The sequence below is a fragment of the Carlito syrichta genome, unplaced genomic scaffold (assembly GCF_000164805.1).
Source record: "Carlito syrichta isolate Samal-C Ts95f unplaced genomic scaffold, Tarsius_syrichta-2.0.1 Scaffold130598, whole genome shotgun sequence".
NCBI lineage: Eukaryota > Metazoa > Chordata > Mammalia > Primates > Tarsiidae > Carlito > Carlito syrichta.
The window spans coordinates 54,982-76,117 of record NW_007074694.1 but is presented as its reverse complement, the minus strand read 5'-3'; the positions used below and the strand labels follow the sequence as shown (position 1 = coordinate 76,117).

At 47.5% G+C, this 21,136-nt stretch overlaps 1 protein-coding gene across 1 annotated transcript in view; it reads left to right on the top strand.

Moving 5' to 3' along the window:
- LOC103250556 (thromboxane-A synthase) overlaps positions 1-21,136 on the top strand; it is a 58,667-nt gene that overhangs the window by 28,267 nt on the left and 9,264 nt on the right. The window contains exon 5 of the mRNA XM_008049148.2: positions 18,491-18,582. Within this exon, the coding sequence (XP_008047339.1) occupies positions 18,491-18,582 (92 nt within the window). The remainder of the gene's footprint in view (positions 1-18,490; positions 18,583-21,136) is intronic.

The following is a 21,136-nucleotide window of genomic DNA, read 5'->3' as shown; positions in this document are numbered from 1 at the left end:
TTTTTTTTTTTGAGTTGGAGCCTCACTCCACCGCCCAAGCTGGAGTGCAGTAGCACACTCACGGCCACCCCCAGCCTGTTGGGCTCTGGTGATCCTTCCGCCTCAGCCTTCCAAGTAGCAGGAACTACAGGCACACACTAGCACGCCCAACTGTTTCTTGATTTATTGTAGAGACAGGTCTGATTGCCTGTGCTGGTCTCGAATGCAATCCACTCACCTCAACCTCCCAGAGTGCTGGATTACAGGCTGAGCCACCAAACTCGGCTGGAGTAGGGCTATTATTATCCTCGTTTTACTAGGTGATAAACTGAGGCTGCCAAAGTTGAGTTGACTAAGGCCACAAAGCTGGTGAGTGGTGAAACACAAATTCAAATGTGGGCAGTCTGACTTCCACAGGCTTTTAACCACTATATAGTATTGGCTCCCAAGGTGGAAGTTTGAAGACAGGCGGCAGGCCCTGTAAGAATTCCCCAGGCTATCTGTAAGAGCAAGACTTAGTAGAATGTTCTGGAAGCCGTGGGCTTAGGCAATGCCCTGAACATAGTGCTACAGCAGTGAGCCGACATCAACCAGAGTCTCTCACAGGGCTTCTTAGGCTCAGTTGCACCCTGGAGTCACCCTAAGGAGCTTGGTATCCAGGTCTGCCCCACAGATTCCAGCGTTGTTGGCCTGGGCATTTGGGACACTCACAAGATCCCTGGCAATTCCAGCCTGCTGCTGAGGTTGAGACCCACTGGAAATTGAAACATAAGAGAAAGCTGCTGTAACCTGCCCTTTCCCCATCAGAACCCAGGGTTCCCCAGCCATAGCTGGGGCCTCATTCCACTCCCCGCACCAAGACCAGACTTTCTAATATGCACCCACTGAATAAGAGGCCAGGATGGGTCAGGCCAGAGAGAGTATGATCTGACTGAGACCGATTGACAGTTCTGGGAACCTGGGCAGAGACTGGACATGGCTTTTTGGTTTGACTGTATTTCATGTTTTTTAATTTGTTTGGCTGTTTTTCTTCTAGTAGCACTTGGAATTGAAAGCCCCTTCCTTGCACCACACACGTCCATCCTGTTTCCTGGCTTCTCTTGCCATAAATCAGGTGCCAGGACCCCCGAGCCTAAAACAGTCACCTAATTATAAAACGCATGCTTGATTATAATGGAATCCTCCCGCTAAGTCTACTTATCAGAAAGAAAGGCAATTCACCGGGATGTTAAGAGCTGTCTGAAATTAGTTCCAGACGTTTTTGCCTTAAATGTGTATGATTGTTGCTCTACTTTTAATTTGCTTTTAAAACAAAATACATTGAGACACTAAGTAATCTTCAGGACCCCCCACCCCCAGAAGATTAGTGCAGATTGACCAGGTTGCCCTTGCCTGAACTGAAAGACGTTGGGGGTCGTGGAGACCTCCCACTGGCACCACCATAAGGGAACAGTGTTTTCCATCAGGTTGACTACCAGTTGTACAAAATTCAACTCACAGTCTAGAACTCCATCACTACCTGCCATTGGATACATTTCAGAAAAGGTTTCTCTTTTCTTAGCTTGTTGGAGAAAAAAAAAACCACAGCATCCTATGGGCAGGGCCAAAGTGAGTGGACATCTTGCAGGGGGCTGTCCATCCCAAAGAGGCCTGACCCAGCAAGATGCCAGGGTACAGGGGTCCGAAGCAGCAGCCCACATGCTGGGCGCGACTGCAGAGGTTCTGTTTGGCTTTTTCCATTTGAATTCATTGTCAACATCAAAAAACCAGAGAAACTCCACAACAATCTAGATTCCAGCTTTTCCTGAAGACAGCGGGAGCTCAGGCCACCCTGAGTCCATCCCTGCTGACAGCCCTCTCCCAAAGCACAAGCTTCCAGGCTGCCGGCTCCAAGGAGAGACCCAGAGTGAAAGCAGCTGGCAGGTAGCAGCTGGCATCCAGGGTCAAGGATGTACTTAGCCCAGTCTAGCACTCCGCCTTCATAACCCGCATGTGGGTCCAGTATCTATGGGCAGGTGACACTGGCACCAGCATGGGAGCCACCTATGGCCCGTGACTCCTGGTGGAAGTGGTGACCTCAGGAATGTGGACCTTGTGGCTGGGACTTTGGCTTGACCACACCTCTGGTACACATGATCCTCTAGTCCTCTAGGGAACCCGACATCCTTATGTCTGCTGGAGGGGATTCATCTCACCACCTCTGGTCCTTCTACCCTGGGACCTCCTGTCCTAGACCCTGCAGGGTCCTGCTCAGCCATGCCCACCCCTCAGGACTGCTCCAGTGGCTTCTCTGCTGCCCCCATCCCATCCCCAGCACTGGTCTGCCCAGCTCTGTGGCTGTGGACTTGACCTCTTCCCCTGGCTGCCTGAACCTATGATCTGCAAAAATCCCTCCAGCCCACCGGCCCCACCCCTCGCCTTCCAAGTGTGACAGAGTCACTTCTGACCCCTAGAGGGACCCCAGCCTGTCCCCATTCTCTGGTTAAGCCCCTCTGAGAAGCTCCCTACAGTGTAGGGAGGGAAGGATGCACAGAGGACATGGTACATCACAGGGCAGCAGACACGAAGACAAAAGAAACAAACGATTCCTTAAGATCCACGGCCAAAACAAATTGCTGCAATTAACACATGCCACTGCCACCATCTACGGGCTGAGAGTGGCGGGAGTGAGGCAGAGGCAGGAACCGCGGAGCGCGCTCTAATAAAACCGCAATAAATGGCACGGCTGTGATGGAACTTGTTTCCATTTTGTTCCAAAACCTTGTTTAAGTGCTTTTATTGTTTCTGTGCGAAAGAACACAAATGCTTTTGGAAAATTGCTTTGACATAAGCCTTACCTTCTCCAGGCAGTCGTTCCAGTACCCCCATCCTCACCCTGGGCAGCTCCATGGCCCCCACAGTGCCCACTCCATGTTGCCACAGTGTCCATGCCTCCCTGCCCTCACTGGAGCATCCACTGGGCTTCTCGACTCCCAGGGACCATGCATGGCCCATCTCCAACCACCCCTAGAACCTACTGAGTACACGGCAGGCACACGGCCCAGTGGAATGGCTGTCAGGGTTATGGGAGAGGCTGTTTATGAACATCAAGGGAGTCACATTGATGGCTAAGAGACACTTGCTGGACGCTGATGAAATTCTTATTAGAAATAATCAATGATGATTTCTTTTAAAAAATTCATCAATACACAAAATAAAAGCATAAAGACACAGGAACACGTAAACAGAGCATCTTTTTTCATGGAAGGCGGAGAGGTGACTTGCTCTTCTGTGACCATGAGCATTCTGTTGGGGTTTTGTCTCACATATAGAAAAACAGGCCCAGAGCAGAAAAGATGATCAAAATGTGGACCCGGAGTTAGGACCCTGTTGAAGCCAGGAGGGCTGGGCAGCTCTGTCCCAATGAGAGGCTGCCTGTCAAAGGGATATGCCCCTGTATGAGGCCTTTGTTGAAAGCCTTGAAGGTCCAACACGTGCCTCAAGGCCTTGGTCCCTGCAGTGCTTGCATTCTGAAGAGTTCCAGCGTCCTGGCCCCCAGTAGGCCACAGCCCAAGCCTCCGACAGGACATGAAACCAACAAAGCATCACTGCTCTGCTCCCTCTTTCCTCCCCTGCAGGATCCAGGCTCAGGCCTTAGAGCAGGCACCCACTTACTAGGGTGAGGCGGGGGGTTCCCAGTGAACCTCTCCCTAGCCACCTCACCTCAGGCTACATCTGGGCCAGGAGAGGCAGCATGGTGTCAGATTGGCTCTGGATCTGGCAGGCTTAGCTGCAGCCCCTGCCTCACTCTCCAGGGTTTATCTAACAAGAGTTTATCTCTAGGGTTTATCTAATAAGCACCTTTCAGCTTCCCCTGATGACAAGAGAGGGGACTTCTCATCACCATCTCCCTCCAAGAGGACCCCAACCAAAGTGGAGGCTTAATTCTTACTGGCACAATTGTTTCCTATCTTTCCCAGGATGACACAATGCTTGCATGGACTCACAGGTCTCTAAATAGCACTTTTAGAAACAAGCAAATGTGATGTGTGTGCTCCTTATCTCGTGTCCCAAAGCAGAATTATAACCAGCACTTCTTAGGGAAACCCCCATATGGCAGTAGATGAGGAATTCTCTCCATAACTCTTTGAGGTGAAACCTCCCCATTTTACAGATGAACAAACCGAATCTTGGTGAGGCTCAGTAACTTGTGCACTGCCTTCCAATTGGCTCTGCTGGAGATCACATCTCCTCTCTTCAACTTACAATTCTGCTTCCCAATCACGAAATTCAAAATCTCAAGAGTTAGTTATCAGAGGGGAAAGACTTAGCTGATTTAATGGAATTATTTACATATGTTTTTTAAAGTAACAAGTGAGAGCCTGGGCATGGTGGCTCATCCCAGCACTTTGAAAGGCCAAAGTGGGAGGATTGCTTGAGTTCGAGAGTTTGAGACCAGCCTGGGCAACATAGTGAGACCTCATCTCTGCAAAAATTTAAAAATTAGCTGGGCATGGTAGTGAACACCTGTGCTCCCAGCTATTCAGCAGGCTAAGATGGAAAAATCACTTGAGCCCAAGAGTGTGAGCCATGATTGTGCCAATGCACTCCAGCCTGGGCAACAGAGTGAGATGATGACCAAAAAAAAAGTAACAAGTGAGAATTTCTGTAGAGCAAAAGTGAGAGCAAGTCCCTTTACCTACTAGGGCTGTAATTCCCGCCCTTACAACGAGAAGGCTGAACGCCTGTGACTGTGGGGTCTCCTTGGCTTTGTCATTGTCTTCTGACTGGGCTATCTCCTGCATGACTGACAGCATTTGGTCCACCTTCATCTCGGTTGAATTTAGCATGAAAAAGACCATCGCCCTAGAGTTGCCAAATATAGCATATGAAAATATAGGTCATTCAGTGAAATTTGAATTTCAGATGAACAACAAATAATTATTAGCATAATTATGTCCCATGCACTATGTGAGACATACTTATAGTAAAAAAAAAAAAAAATTGTACACATATATGTGTGTAATTATACTTATATATGTATATGTATATAAGTTCAAACTGCTATAATAAAACACCGTAGACTGGGTGGCTCAAACAACAGACATTTAATTCTCACTGGGAAGTTCAAGATCAAGGTGGCAGCAGATTCGGTTCCTGGTGAAGGCCTGCTTCCTGGGTTGTAGACAGCCATCTTCGGCCTGTGGCCTCTTCTAGTGCTCTCTCTGAGAGAAAGAGAGAGAAGCATCTGTGTCTCTTCCTCTTTTTATAAGGGAATTAATATCACCGTGGTGTACCATCCCATGCCCTCACCTAACCCTAATAACCTCCCCAAGCCCCACCTCCAAATACTGTTCTACTGGGGATTAGTGCTGCAGCATATGGATTTGGGTAACAGTAGGGACACAAGCAGTCATTGCCTAGTGTATCTAAAATTCACATTTCATGGGCGTTGTGTATTTTCATAAGCAAAGTCCTTAAGGCTGGGGAAATCAAGGCAGCCACCAATGAATACAGGGCATTAAGAAATGCAAAAACACACTGCCCAAGCTCATCCACTGCTGATCCTGTGACCCTGAGGCCTTGGGCTGGAACCTTCCCACTTCTCCATAAGTCCAGTCTTCTCCAGATTGCCACAGGGTGACCCAAGAAGCATACTCCACAAGTTCTTATAAGCTTAACACTAAGAACACCATTTGACTATGGTAGCCCAATATTTCTTATCCTGGCTTTGTGGTTGAAACCTTTTCCTCTCCAGCGCAACACGGCAGTGAGCACAGTCCTGGACCATTGCCCCTCAGTGCCTGAGGTCTAACATTACCTTTGCCTCTCATTTGCTGTGCAGCTTGGGGAAATCCCTTCACTTCCCTGGGCTGTGGTTCCCCACTCGTACAATGGGAGGGTTGAACTCCTGTAACCTCCAAGTCTCCTCTGCTCTGGTCTTTTTACTGTCCCATGACAGGCCTGCCAGTGCCAGCTGAGGTCACTGCTCCGATCTCTTTTCTCCTAAGCTGGCCACACAAATGGACTTCTCTTCTCGGCGGCTGTTAAAACCCGGTACCAGATGCCATTTAGGCCTCTGAACATCATTCGTGGGCAAAGGAGGTTTTTTTTAGCTTGGACCTAGCCCTCCCCACTTGTATCTGGAGCTTGAAAATGGACTGAGCAGGCAACAGGGAATTTAGGATGCGTTGAACAAAAAACCTGCTACGATAAATCACATCACAGTGGAGATCCCTTTCTACCCAGAAAATCCCAAGCCCAGACAATGGCTCATTTATTTCAAACAATATTCAGTACAACAGAATTCCAGGTCAACAAAAGGATTTCTGCAGGTTCTTGGAGTCAGTGGCAAAGAGATTTAACCCATAGAGAAAAGAGAGCTGTTCAATGATAGATTCCCAGGCGTGGGGGAGACCTTATTAATAAACCCTGAGGTGGTCTTCGGAAAAGGCTGCTCCTTCCCTGGGGGCGAAGGGGGTTGGGGGGGACACCTAATGATGGAGAGACAGAGGCATCTGGGGCCCTGCCCAGGGAGGACATTCAGGTAAATATTTGGATAGAGACGGCTGCTGCTGGAACAGCAAGAGAGCTGAGAGCTGAGGAAACAGCCCGTTCTCCCAAGCCCTCAGATGATACATTTTTATAAACATCCAGGCAGGCAGGCTCTGAGACTCCCGGGCTTTACCAACACATTTCGTATTCCAGAGTCAGCTGAGACCGTGCTCTGAGCATGGGCGGTTAAAAGGAGGCAGGAAACAGGAGGGGCGGGGAGGGGTCTGGCACCAGGTTTCTAAATTTAACATGCAGTTGCTTTTAGACTGAGTGAGTGAAAAATAAATTCCAGTGCTTAAAGCTCTTATCTTTGTTTACCATTTCCCCAACAGCTAGTGACCTGTACACTGACTTAGACAGAACGGTCACAAGACACACAGAGGCCAGGATGGAAAAGGCTGGGGGTTGGGGGCTGGCCACTCTCCGCCTTGATGTGACATTTACCCGGCCTGACAAAGTGGCCAGGGTCTGCGAGGTCACAGGCTGTCCCTGGGCAGATGGGGGTGTGGTCATGATGCACCAGACCAGCCCAAGGGTAGAAGGCCCCTGGGGTCACTGCCTCGCCACCACCTATTGGTTAGGGACCTGGTAGTGGTCCATAGCGACCTCTTCAGGTGCTCTTAACCACCTGTGGAAACCTCGGGTGGGCATGGACTTGCTGTTGCCCTGTGAAGTTGTCATTTGAAAATCCTCCCATGTTAAATCAAAATCTTCCTTTTGAGCCTACTACCACCGGGCTGGGTTCCACCTCCTTCTCCCTGGTCACATGACTACCCTGTAGACTTGTGAGGATGTGATGCTCCCTGCCTCCTCTCAACTTGCTCATCTTCCTGATTCTTTCAGTGCACCTGGTAGAAGGGTCTTCAGCCTTCCCTTGCTCCCTCTGCCTGCTTCTACCTGCTCATTTTCTGACCCCGCTGATGTGACTTTGACCTGGCCCCTCCTCCAGTTGAATGCAATAGCCCTTCCTAGTCCTGACCGCCCCTCCTCCGGCCTAGTCTGGGGGATCTGCGATGTTGTCCAGGGTCCCCAGCTTTTCAGTGGCCCTGGCACCTTCCCCTGGATGGTGCTTAAGGTTCAGTCCTTGGCTCCATGCTTTTCTTCCTTACCCTCCTCCTGGAGGACTCAGCCCACTCTGTGCAGACACAATCTTCCCACTTCTGGGCCAAGCTGTTAACTGTCTCCCAGTGAGGAGGTGGGGGGCTCCGACCTCCAGTGCCACCTGCAAATGCTCCTTCCCCTGCAGGATGCAACCCCATCGTGTTGGTCCTGTTTCCTTTTTTGGGGGCACCCAGAATTGAAACCTAGGGATCACTTTTCTCTTTTCATTCCCAGACTCATATCCCAAGACCTGTCTCCCCTGGCAAGACTTCCTTTATTACGATGAGTCTAATATCTAGCCAGCACAAGACCATCTTTTGGGGGAGCTTTTAAAACAATACCAATTCCTATGCCCCAATCCAGACCTACGAAATCTGAAAGTTTTGGGGAGGGGCCCCGGCATCAATTGGGAACAGCCAAAATGGGGAATCACTGTTCCAAATGGTTTCTCTCTTTTTCAGCCCCTTTTTCCATTCTGACGGTTGTGACTGGAGCTCATCGCTTTTGCATGGACTATTGCAACCACCTCCTGACTTACTGACCTATTTCCCAACTCCTTCTATTCCAGCCATCCTACATATCATTGTCAGATCACACAATACCACTTTCAGTACATTTATCTCTACTCATCCAAAATCTTCAGTGGCTCCCTATCACCAAAATAATAAATCTGTGAATGAACAGATGGTTTCCTATCTTACCGCCCCTTTTCGACCCGCCCCCACAACCCGCTAAGCAGAGTAAATGTAGGGAACTAGGATCCGGGGAGTGAGGGAACAAAAACATTTTCTCTGTAAATTTTATGCAGTCCACTCTCTCTCCGATGCAGAGAAAGTGAGTGAGGTGATTTAACGATCATTTACTTGGGGACTTATTTCTTTCAACATCGTATACCATCAACTGTGAATGTTCCATGCTAATGGAAACAACAGAATCCTAAATATTACAAAACAGCAGATAATTCAAAGGCTCAAATCTAGTTGATGTTGGAATGCATTTTTGCTTATGAGAGCTGAGTGCTTATGTCTGATAATTGGGACAATTTTTAAAAATTAGGTAATTAGACGTGTCTTGTTTGTTCCAATCCCCACCCCCACTCCATTACACACCCTATGGGAATAAATAACTCAGTTCCCAAAACAATACCCTATTTATTTCTCTCAGCCCTCTCCTGGAATAGATATAGTGGTTAGATTTCAGAATATTGGTGAGGGAGGGAGAGGAGCGGGGGAAGAACGCACAGTTCGAGTAAATAGAAGGAACTAGCATGTCAACAAGCTCCTTTTCAACTGATTCATTGTGAAAATTTTAGGCAGCATGAACAACCCATTTGTCAAACTGTTTGCAATATCTACTAAAGCTGAACATACACATCCCTGATGACCCAGCAATTCCACTCCTAGATAGACGCCCAACATAAGCTCACCAAAAACCATAAACCAAAATGTTCATAACAGCTTTATTCATAATGGCCCCCAAACTGGAACAACTCAAATGCCCATTGACAATCGAGAGGATGAGTAACTCTCGGCAGTGTCACACAATGGAGTGCCACACAATGGGAATGAACACTTTACACATACTTTACACAACCGCATGGATGGCTCACAGGCACAACATGGAGCAAAAGAAGGCAGACCGAAAGGCCTACAGATAAAAGTACTCCATCTATGTGAAGTTCAAGAAAAAAGACAAAAGGAATCTCTTGTGCCAGAAGTCAGGACAGTGGTTTCTCTTGAGGGGGCTGTGACAGGAAGGGGCCACAGAAGTGCTCTGAGTGCTGGAATGTTCTGTCGTGGTCTGGATGCCAGTTACATGGGAGTGCTTTCTATGTGAAAGTTTACTGAGCTCTACATTTTCACATTAAATGTTTTTGTGTGCGTGTTACTCTTTCATAAAATATGCCAAAGGAAGGAAGGGAAGGAGGGAGGGAAGGTAAGCCCAGGTACCGTGGCATCATGGGAAAGCCTTGGGATTTGAAGACCTGGATTCAGTTCTCACTCCACCGTTTACTGGCCACATGACCTTGGACAAGCCACTTGACCTCTCTGGATCTCTGTTTTTCTCCTCTATAAAATAGACAACAACAACAAAAACAGACAACAAAAACTGTCCCACCTACCACACGGTGCAGTCGTGAGGACACAGTGGTATCATGGGAGTATAAATCCTTTGGTAAGCAAGGAAGTATTTCCCAAGGCAAAGTGCTATTATTACAGCTCTCTGAAGACAGGACTTCCCACAGAAGAGCAATACTATCCACGAAGCTTAGCCAAGGCCACTAGCAGAGAGGACTGACAGGAACTGACGCCTGGTGGCAGGGCAGGTGTGTGAGCACACATCTGTGAACACAGGGTAGGTGATGTTCTCCATTGCATCTCCTCACCCAACCCCTTACTGGTCTGGGCCTCAGAGTGCAAGAGTTCCTAGAACATTCCCTGCATGTGATAAGAAGTGTTCCATCTCTTTTCTCTTAAAAGTGATATAAACAAGCCGGGCTCGGTAACTCAACCTGTAATCCCGCGCTTTGGGAGGCTGAGGTGAGTGGATTGCCTGAGCCGGCGCGTTCGAGACCCGCCTGGGCAGCGAGACCTCATCTCTACAATAAATCAAAAAATCAGCCGGGCGTGGTAGCGCATGCCTGTAATTCCGGCTACTTGGAAGGCTGAGGCAGAAGGATCGCCGGAGCCCGGTAGGTTGAGGCTGTGGTGGCCGGAAGCGGCCACTGCACTCCAGTCTGGGCGACAGAGTGAGACTCCAACTCAAAAAAAAAAAAAAGTGATATAAACAGATACTGTGGACAGTCTCCTAATTACTTTTCTGAGGTCACCTTTCTGCATCCAAACCTGCCATATTCTTCAAACTAGTACCTAGGACTGTCTGGGCTTTGGCCAGGGAAGCCAGCAACATCAATGAAGACATTTCCCACCCCTCTTATTACCAAACCTCCATCATTCCTCACTCCAAGCGTGAAATCAGACAGGAGATCTAAGAATCTCAAAGACTAAGTGTCAGAGCTGAGAGGCCCTGGGCACCCTGAGCTAGAAAACTGGCCAACGAAGAGGCCAGGTCCTCCCTGTGGCCTTGCCATAAGAACTCGGGGCTCCTCCTCTTGGAAACTGGGTGTAAAGAGAGGGACTTTGCCTCTGGGCCTCTACAAAGTCAAAGGGCAAAGCTCAGGTCGCCTGGTTCTCCACAGTTCAATGTCATAGTATAACCTTGTGTTCCCTGAAGAGTCAAACAAACAGAGATCTTGCTTCTGCTGATGGCTGAATTGCCCCAACAGTCCCTGTGCTTGAGGAATTTCCAGCTCTCTGCTTCTAGAGGGCAAAGGCCAGCATCACTGGCCCACTTTGTATAATATCCAGTCTAGCAATGTATGGATGAGCAGTTATAAATACTATTGGGTGCTACTATTGCTACTCCTTTGGGGAAACAAAACCGAAGCCGCCCCCACTTCTATTTCCTTTAGCAAAATGGGAAAATGTCGATTTTTCTAATAAGTCCCTGAATCTCCAGGAAAAATCTTCATGAAAGCAATGACATTTTTATTTTCTTTTTCTCACTCATACCCCAGATCACATCAGCACATACACTCAGTGTGTGGTGTATGTGTAGGAGTGTGAGTGACTGTGTGTGTGTGTGTGTGTGTGTGTGTGTGTGTGTGTAGCTTCCAGAGAAAATTATACACAAAAATATAAATATAGAAAAGTGAGATTAGGCTGTGCATGGTGGCTCACAACTGTAATCCCAGCACTGTGGGAAGCTGAGGCAAGAGGACTGCTTGAGCCTAGGTGTTCAAGACTAGCTCAGTCAACATAGCAAGACCTCGTCTCTATAACAAAATAAACAATTTAGCCGGGCGTGGTGGCACATGCTTGTAGTCCCAGCTACTTGGGAGGCTGAGGCAAAAGGATCGTTTGAGCCATAGAAGTTGAGGTTGTAGTGATCCAAGATCATGCCACAATGCCACTGCACTCCAGTCTGGGCAACAGAGTAAGACCTCAACTCAAAAAAAAAAAAAAAAGACAAAAGAAAAGAAAAATGAGATTAATAGGCGAGGGGAGTATTAAAAGAAGCTAATCTATAGATTTTCCATAGAATTCCCTCACCATCAGGTTTATTGTATTTAACTATTGGTGTACAGATCTCAAACTATATGATAGAAAGACTAAGAGACCGAGAACCTTAGAAATGAAATTAGCCATTACTGCTCATTGAAAATCAAATATATATGAAAAAGTCTCCCTGAAAATTAAGAAACTCTGGTTTGAGTATGTAAACCATGAGTCAAAGAGTCCACTTTTTAAAAAACATTTTGTTTTCTCCACTATTTCCTGTTTTGTCCCAATAAATTTTCAATCTTCTAAGGGCATGGTTATTTATTTTATAAAATATGTCCCACTGAAATGAACTCTATGGAATTTTTAAATTTCTTTCTTCCCTAGCACATTCTTCTAGAGTAGCTCAATAGAGCAGAATACCTCGTGTAGACATGAGTTCCCTGCCACTGAATGTGTCCAGACAGAAATACCACCTACTTACGGCGTACATAAGAGTTGCCAAATACATTCAACATCGTCATCTTACTCACTCTACCCTGCAAGATGGGGAGGACATCATGATCCTCATCTGCACACAGATGACCTGTTGATATTGCCTCGAAGACTGGCCTGTGGCCACACTGAGGACGACCTAGACTAGACCCTGCCCTTTGCCTCCCCATGGGACTTGGTAGCTGTCCTAGGAAAGGCCAACTCAGAAAGAGAGGCTGCAGGGATTTCCTCACTGGGTGTAAGGCAGAACAGGTTCAGCTGAAGATTCCTCCAATTCTAATTCTGAGTAATTTGGCCTTTGCCAAAGGCGTCAGAGAGAACCCTTGAATATCACTTTTTATCTTTCGGAAACATAGAAGCTTCAAGTGCTTCCTGCCTTGAAATAAGAGAAAATTCTGCTCATTCCCCCAAGTTTTCCCGACACTGCAGACCAAGAAGATCTGCCTCAGCTCTCACCAGCTGCTGGTAACATAGGCGTTTGGAAGTGCTGGCAGAGGCCTGGGGCATGCCAAGGGCCAAGGCACAGGGCCAGGAACATGGCCAAGCTGCCATTCTCTGGTCTGCCTGGCTACGTAGATGCTGCTTCTATTTTAAATGTGTGGGGTGAGCCAGTCAGTCTTTTCTTCCAAGGAAAAGAACTTTCTTGACTGAGCTTGCCTTTTTCTCCCTTTCCCATAAAAATCAAGTGTACTCTCCTCGCCCCCCAAATTTTGTATCTGTTAGTGTTTTCTAGTTGCCAAAGAAAAACATGTAGCATCCCTAAAGTGGAACCAACCTTTTCAGTTTCATTTCTTGACAGGGTACCACCTACCTGGTTCCATACCCTGTGGCCCCACTGTATACCCGGTGTCCACACACATCTCATGGCTTGGCCCCAGCAGTTGCCCCAAGGGGGACCCCTTCCCAGCTTCTGTGCCTGGCAAATATCTCCCTCAAAGGTCCGGCTCAAATGGCCCCTCTCTAACCAGCCAGCCAAACAGAACAATCTTAACTCTTTAAACACACCTCAGAGTCTTTTCACAGGCTGATTCCTGCACTAGTGTTACTTACATTTTTATTTAGTGTTTTAACTTTTTACTGTGGAAAACTTTAAGGTATACAAATTGGAAGGATATTTGAGTGAACGCCTAGGAGCCCGTCACCCAGCTTGAACAAGTATTAACGTATGGCCACTCAAGTTTTATAGATTTTCCCACCCTTTTCCACTTCCAGTGTTTTCAAAAATCCCAGATGTGGGGAATGGGCCACCTGAGACCCAATCCCCATCGTTACACAACACTTCTATTTTACAAACACACATGTGTGCCCTCTGAATCTAAAATAAAAATGGGAAAAAATCCTAGATGCCAAGCATGTCGTCTGTAAATATTTCAGTATATATATCTAAAAGTAAGAACTCTTTTATAACATGACCACAATACCGTCATCCCACTAAGAACAAAATGAACCATAATTCCTTACAAGCATCAAATAATCAGTTGAGTTCAAAGTTCCCTGATTGACCCATAATTTTTTTGGTTGGTTTGTTTGAACCGGTATCCAGGCAGGTCCACCCACTATTCACAGGCTCATTCTTACTTATCGTAAAGATCTCAGCCTAGAGAGCCTTACTTCCTTCTGGCAGCTTCCCCAGTCCCAAATGTCTGGGCTGTGTGTCCCTTGTCTGTTCTTCCGTCTCACCCTCATCCACTTGTTTGCATGTAGACAGACTGGAATCTCCAAGAGGGTGGGACATGTCAATGTGTCCTAAAGTGATGTCTCTTGGGCCTAGCACTGTGCCTGGTGAATAGTGTACACCAACTCGGTCTGTATTGCCTGAATAAGGAAATGAACTAGTTCCCAAGCAGCACTAGATTTCCATCCCGTATATGCCTTCTCTGTAACACTTTGCACATTAGTGTAAAGATTTGCTTAGTAATCTCTTACCCCCAAGGGTAGAGACTTCATCATTTTGGGATCCCCCAGTACATAGCCCAGCACCCGACTCACACAACGTGTTCACAGAGGGATTGTGGAGTGAATAAGGACATTTAGGATTCTAAGTTCTTTCTCTGAGACGTTGGTTCTCAAGCTTTTCTCTCTGGGCCTCATTTTTCTCATCTCTATCGTGAAGAATGAACGCAGTGATTACCAAGGTCCTTTTCAGGAACCGGAAGGTCCTCATTCACCATACACTTGCTGCCCTCTGCTGGCAGGATTTGCTCAGGACTCCTCTGTCCCTGATGTTCCTAGAACCTCAGGCAGAAACGAGGTGTGGAGGGCGAGCTGGTCTGTAAGCGCAATCGGGACTTGAATTATGTTGCCTCACCAGCGTTAGACGAAGACATGGAGGTGTGCGCCTCCCTCCTCATTCATCCACTTTTTCCATTCGGAGGAGGGCTAGGCTAGGTCTCAGATCAACAGAAAGAATGACACCGTGGTCCTCACACCCTCAGACCAACACTCGATTCCCTGAGGAGTGAGGCCCACGTGTCCATCTGTATTAAAAATATATAAAAATCCACTGGTTCTAACGTGCACCCTCATTGACAACTGCTGGACCAAGATGATCTTCACTGTGTATCTTGGGCTAAAAGCTTAGAAGCACAGTAAAAAGCCCATCTAGAAAAAAAGCAAATAAAGACTAGGATTTTATAAGACAAAATTCCCTTGGCCTACCTTAAAAAGTTTTCTTTTTTGGACAAACCCCAACAGCTTACAAGTCATACAGTTTTGTGTGGGGAATCAACACCATTTGCCTGTGAGGAATACTGCTCCCAGGTCTGGTTTCTTTTACTTGCTGAGACATTAGTTATTGATTTCGGTGTACCACACCTCTGTGTCTTGTTTTTTTAAATAGTTATTTCTGCATTTGTTAAGATTATCTTGGCTGCAGATAACAGGTTCAAGAATGTCACTAACCTGGGCCACAAGTGAGAACTTGCTGGAAGGCACTGAGAGGCCATCCACAGGCCTGCTTGCCAAGAGCAGATGGTAAACAGGAACTGGAACACTATGGGGCACCAAGAAATGGTCTGTCCTTTGCCTCTGCTTCTCTCTTCTCGTCTAATTTGTTTCTTTCTTCTTAAGCCAACCAGTGCTTTCTTGTCATTAATCTATGAGGCAGAATGTGGCCACCAGCGAATCTCGACTCCCCTGTGTTGGACATCCGCCTGCTGGAGAAAAACTCCTTTTTCTTTGCCCCAGATCCAAGTCTCCAGACTAGTCTCCTTGGGCCAATCAACCTTGGCCTGCAGGACTGACCAGAGGATTCTTGAAGTCCAATGAGAAGTAAAACTACAGGACCTTTTATCCACCAAGTGGGGAAAATGCTAGTAGCAGTACACAGAAAGCTCCTTCCTTTCTTCTGTAGTCTCTTTTCAATGTGTCATGATGGCTTTTATTTTCTATTTAATGTTGTTCTAAGTAAAGAAAAATCTAAATTTTTAAATTAGAATAAAGAAAGTTATTAGCATGCATTTTATTATTCATCTTGACATCATGCAATGTCAGCTTGAAATGTCAATTTCGAAGCTTTTAACTCATATGAAGAATCACTGAAATTACACAATTGGTATTTTGTAACAAACACAAACAAAAATCATAAAGATTGGAAAGAAGAGAGGATGCCCCCAGGCTCCCCCAGGGGACGCTCCCTCAGGTTTGGATTCACTAGATGGCCCTCACAGGCACCCAAGGGCCCCGCCAGCCACCAGACCTACACACCGAGACCCAGCCAGGGGGCAGGATCTAGGGAAGTTGATCCGAGTATCCTCCCTTCCCATAGCCTCCCTTCATCCCATATACCTCCACAGCAGGCTATATCCTCCAAGGATCTTTGAACCTCTGTGCTATGACCCACCTGGGCTAGGGCTGGGCAGAGGCCTGCACCCACCAAGACACAGCTTCTGACCAGTCCCACTGCCTACCCCGGATAAGGATTACCACCACTGTGTCCAGCCGACAGGCTGTAAGGGGCACACACACCATCCCGGCCCTCTCTATGTCTATGCCCAGGACCCTGGAAGGCTGAAGAAGGGCAATCGTGGTCATACAGTAGGGCAGAAAGGGGAAGGTCAAGCAGAGAGCGCAGGCAGCTGAGCACTGGCCCTGGGAGGCAGCCTCAGGCGGGGCCCTGTCTGAGCGAGACTTACAGATTTTACTTCCAAAGATAGATTCAATGTTACAGCTATTAAGACTCTCAAGACAGCCGGGCTCGGTGGCTCAGCCTGTAATCCCACGCCTTTGGGAGGCTGAGGCAAGTGGATTGCCTGAGCCCGCGGGTTCGAGACCCGCCTGGGCAACTTGGCAAGCTCTCATCTCTACAATAAATCAAAAATTAGCTGGGCGTGGTAGTGCGCGCCTGTAGTTCCAGCTACGTGGAAGGCTGAGGTGGAAGGATCTCCGGAGCCCAGCAGGTCAAGCTGCGGTGGCCGGGAACAGCCACTGCACTCCAGTCTGGGCGACAGAGTGAGACTCCAACTCAAAAAAAAAAAAAGACTCTCAAGACAGCAACCAAGAGCATTAACCCCCAAGCACAGAGCCCTTCTCATTGGTCACAAGCTTATCCAGCCACCCAGTGGCCTACGAGGGAGGTGGTAAGTGTGGAATGATAACCTTCCCAAGAAACAGGTCCCAGAAATACAGAGGGGAGAGCTTTGGGAAAACGAGCCAAGTGTTATGGTTCTTTATCACAAAGTGGAAACACTTTCCTGGCCCTCCAAATTCATAAACAGGCACAGGTACAGGATTAAACAAGATATAAATTCTGCAATTTGACTTACAGATATCACTAAATGACTCCATTATATTGAATGGTTATTCAATATACAGAGGCTGCCAAAAAATGTATGCACATTTTAAGAAAGAAAAAAATGGTATTAACATTGTAATACTCAACAGGAGGAATACAAGTCACGTTTGACTTCTGCAATTACAAGAGGTGCTCGATGTGGTTACCATCAGCGTCCAGACACTTCTGACTGTGGCGAACATCTCTTAACATTGTTTAAAATATGTGGGGTTTTTTTTATTTGTTTGTTTTGGCACTCCCAGTAGATTAACTAAAATCTTGACCATGGGCTTCAGGAGTCCACAAGTCCTGTCCTGTAGCCCCCGTCTCCTATCTCCCCAGCTCTCCCCGCCCCTACTCTTCCCTTTGGCCCCCTTTCTCTCCCCCCTCTGCTGTGCTAACAAGTTCCCAGGGAGCTCACTTTGAGAACCTTGGCTTAGATCCCAAGCAGGCCTGCCGCAGGGTCGGCTCCAGGGTTGTGGAGGGCACTCCCCCCAGGAGGCGTCCCTGGAAAGTTGGAGGTTGCAAAAGGGACTTTCCTGGAAGGCTGTTTCCTGCGGCTCTAGGGAGAGGAGGGAACAGAAGAAAGCAATCACCCAAGTCAGGGACTCCTCCTGGATTAGCATGACTGAAGAACCAGATCCCTCATTCCCCTGTGCAGGGGAAACCAGCAGAGCAGAGTAACCCCACCTGAATCCACCCCACCTAGGGGTGTGCCCTTCCCCTGCTGGACAACTCACGGTCAAGTATGTCCCTCCTCAGGCCAAGAAGGGAGAGCTGGGGAGCACCAGAGTGTCGTGCCAGGAAGTGCTCACCAGGGTCGCCATACCTGCACCCCCTGAAATCTAATCAACAGTTTCCAACTTTTCCTAATCTGATGTTTGCAAAATGGAGTCTCATTGGTTTAATTTGCATTTTTCATCATAGTAACTCATATTTCTTCTGTGTTTTGCCTGTTCATATCCTTTGACATTTTTCTAGCAAGGTGTCTTTTCTTACTGATTTATCATCGCTTTTTTTAAATTACTGTTAATCCTTTATAGAAGTTGCCAACTTTTTTATTTGTGATTTCACGATTTGTCTTTTAAACTCACGGCGTACTAGTTTCTGCCCATGTGACAGCCTCTCAGAGCCTCAGTTTTCTCATCTCAGAGTTGGGAAGACAGTTCCGGCATGGGCTTGCTGGAGGATCAAATGAGGTAATGTCTTGTTGTACTTAGCCAGCTCCATCCTCAGCCCCCAGTAAATGTTAACAGCTGTGGGTGCCACTGCAGTTTTGTAACCAAATGTCTCTGAATTACACCCAAGGAGCCCCAAGTCCCAGGCCAGCCTTCCTGCCTTCAATACTGTTCAGCACTGTGAACTCTGAGCACAACAGAACACATGCAGTGCTAATCAGACCCAGTTGGGATTGGATGAACTCTTTCGGGGGGGGGGGTTCACGTAAATGTTTGCCACTTTTGGAAGCGGGACTCTAAAGTTCACAGAAAAGGCAAAATGCCATGAGACTCTGGTTCAACCGTCTTCCTTTACCCCGACCCTCCATTAGGCGGCCCCTGAGTACTGCAGCCTGCGGGAAGGCCTGCCCTACCTGGACATGGTGATCGCAGAGACTCTGAGGATGTACCCACCAGCGTTCAGGTATGTTGCCGCCCTAGCCCCGCCCTGCATGCCAGGACCCTCCCTGGTCCTCTGTTACTCATCACATGTGCGCCTGGAGGGCACATTCTGAGTCCTGGGCTCCTTTAATCCCCTTGGACACCTGGGATTTCCTATAGGCTCCTGATCTTCTCCAAGCATCATTGGCCTTTTCTCAACATGGTCTTCCTCCCCAACCCAAGCTAGTCTCTTTGGCCTCCTAGCCTCTGATAGCTTTTTCCCTTTCCCCTGCCTTTTTGTTCCTTCATTCATTCATTCATTCAGCGACTGTTTATTGAGCATCTAGTCTGTGCCAAGCACTGGGAAATCCGCTGTGTACAGAACAGATGAAAGTCCCTGCCCTTGGAGATGGCATTCCAGTAGGGACCGGCCGAGGCCCAGGTGTCCTCCAACACTCCCACCTGTCCTGCCCAGGACGTCTGTCTCAGGCACACCTTCCCTGCTCCTCCCTGCCCTTTCTACCCCTAGCATTTTGAGCTGTAACTAGACTTCATATTTTATTCTTGAACTTATGTCCATCACTCCATGACATTTCACTAACAGATGCCCATCACACCAACCTGTACACCAGATCAAGTCTTGGAGATAGGATTAAGTCTTGCGCTTCCAACTCTCCCAAACAAAGTACCCTGTGGAGAAGGGCATTTTCAATCAGGTCCCCAGATACTTACAGAGCATGAAACTGTGACCAGATTTCGGGTTCTAGAAACAAAAGTAGCCCAAAATATTAAGCGTATATTATAGGTTCCGCCTGGCACTTCTAGGAATTAATATGCTACATCATAAACCATATGGAGATACATTTTGCCATTTTTAAAGAGAAAGTGTGGATGATTTGAGGGGATCTCAAAATTATATGCCAAACCAAAAACATTACAGAGTGTTGTAGATATTGTCCAAATGTTCGAACCCAGAAGCAAATATAGAAAATTCCAGTGATGTGATTCAAACAGCATTGTCCTGATGCATGCTGGGTTTGAGACTCGGGGCAGCAGCAGGCCAGAAATGCAGGGCTCTCCACACCTCTTCCTGACACCAGCTGATGCTCTAGCCCTTTTCTCATCTTCCTGGGAGCCTTGAGCAAACTGCCATCTAATCTTTTGAGATTTTTTTGATGAATTATATCCAACCTTCTTTCAAGGGCACTGTGGGCAGCTTGTGTACATGTTAAAATGAAGTTCAAGATAAAGCATTCACTGATCAAACAGAGCAAAGGCTGTTTAAAGGAAAGAAGGCTTTACTGGGCCCAGGAGATGGCTGATAACTGGGGTAAGGCCTTGGCATGGTAGCCAAGGCTCCTGGAAGAGAGGGAATCCAGCTGAGCAGAACAGTTGTGCTCTCTAGTAGGTGGAAAGTGTGTACACTGATCAAAAGACACATTATTTCCTGGATCTAAATCCAATCAAGAATTCATCATACAAGAACTTTTATAGATGATATGTTGAGTAACAGAGTGGTCAGGCTCTTAAGGAAGTAGGCCGAGCCAGGTGCAGTGGCTCATGCCTGTAATCCCAACACTTTGGGAGGTGGAGGTGAGAGGTCTGCCTGAGCCCACAGGTTCAAAAGCAACCTGGGCAACATGGCGAGACCTTGTCTCTACAATAAATCAAAAAATTAGCTGGGCATGGTGATGCACACCTATAGTTCCAGCTACTTGGAAGGCTGAAGTAGAAGGATCACCCGAGCCCAGCAAGTCGAGTCTGCAGTGGCCATGAGTAGCTTGCCACCGCACTCCAGTCTGGGCGACAGAGTGAGACTCCAACTCAAAAAAAAAGAAAGGAAGTAGACTGGTTCTATTAAAAAAAAAAGTGGACAGGCTTTTCCACACAAAAGTGCTATGGCCAGTTCTCCCATTGACCCACTATAAACAACAAAGTTTAAAAAGAAATCAGGCAGGTGTGGCTCTGAAGGCCTGAATGCGGGTGATCTCACTGAAGGGCAAGACAGAAACTAGAGAATCTAGACAAATGGGTTAAAATTCCCTCCTAAAGGCGCACATGGTGCCTGGGCTCCATAGTGACATAAAACAGGTAGGGGCGAGTCATGATAGTCTCGGCCCTTCCCTGGTTTGCTATGTGATCGTGGTTAAGCCCTGTGCTGCTCTGTGCTGTCCCTCCCTCCAGGGCAAGCGGGACACAGACGCAGCAGAGTGAGGTGTGCAGGGAGGAGCAGGGCTGTGTGGCCGGGTGTAGCAGGTCCCGGGCCAAGCTGTGCTCCCTGTGTCTCTACCTCCCTGTCACCTGCTCCACAAGCATACTCATCCCATCCACTCTGGCTCCTCTTTCTTCAACATCAGAAGGGAGAGAAGCAGGGTGTCATGTCTCTCACTCAGACAGGAGGACAATCCACGCTGGCCCAGGCAGAGGATCTGGGAGTGGATGTAAGGAGAGTGAGCTTTGTTTTATTTTAATCTCAGAAAAGTGTGCTGGTTTTTCCCAAGCATTGACACAGCCGTAAAAGAAACTGAGAAAGGTCCTTGTGGAAAACACAGTAATACCTATGTAAGTGTAATGAATGTGAATCCAGGCTCCTGTGC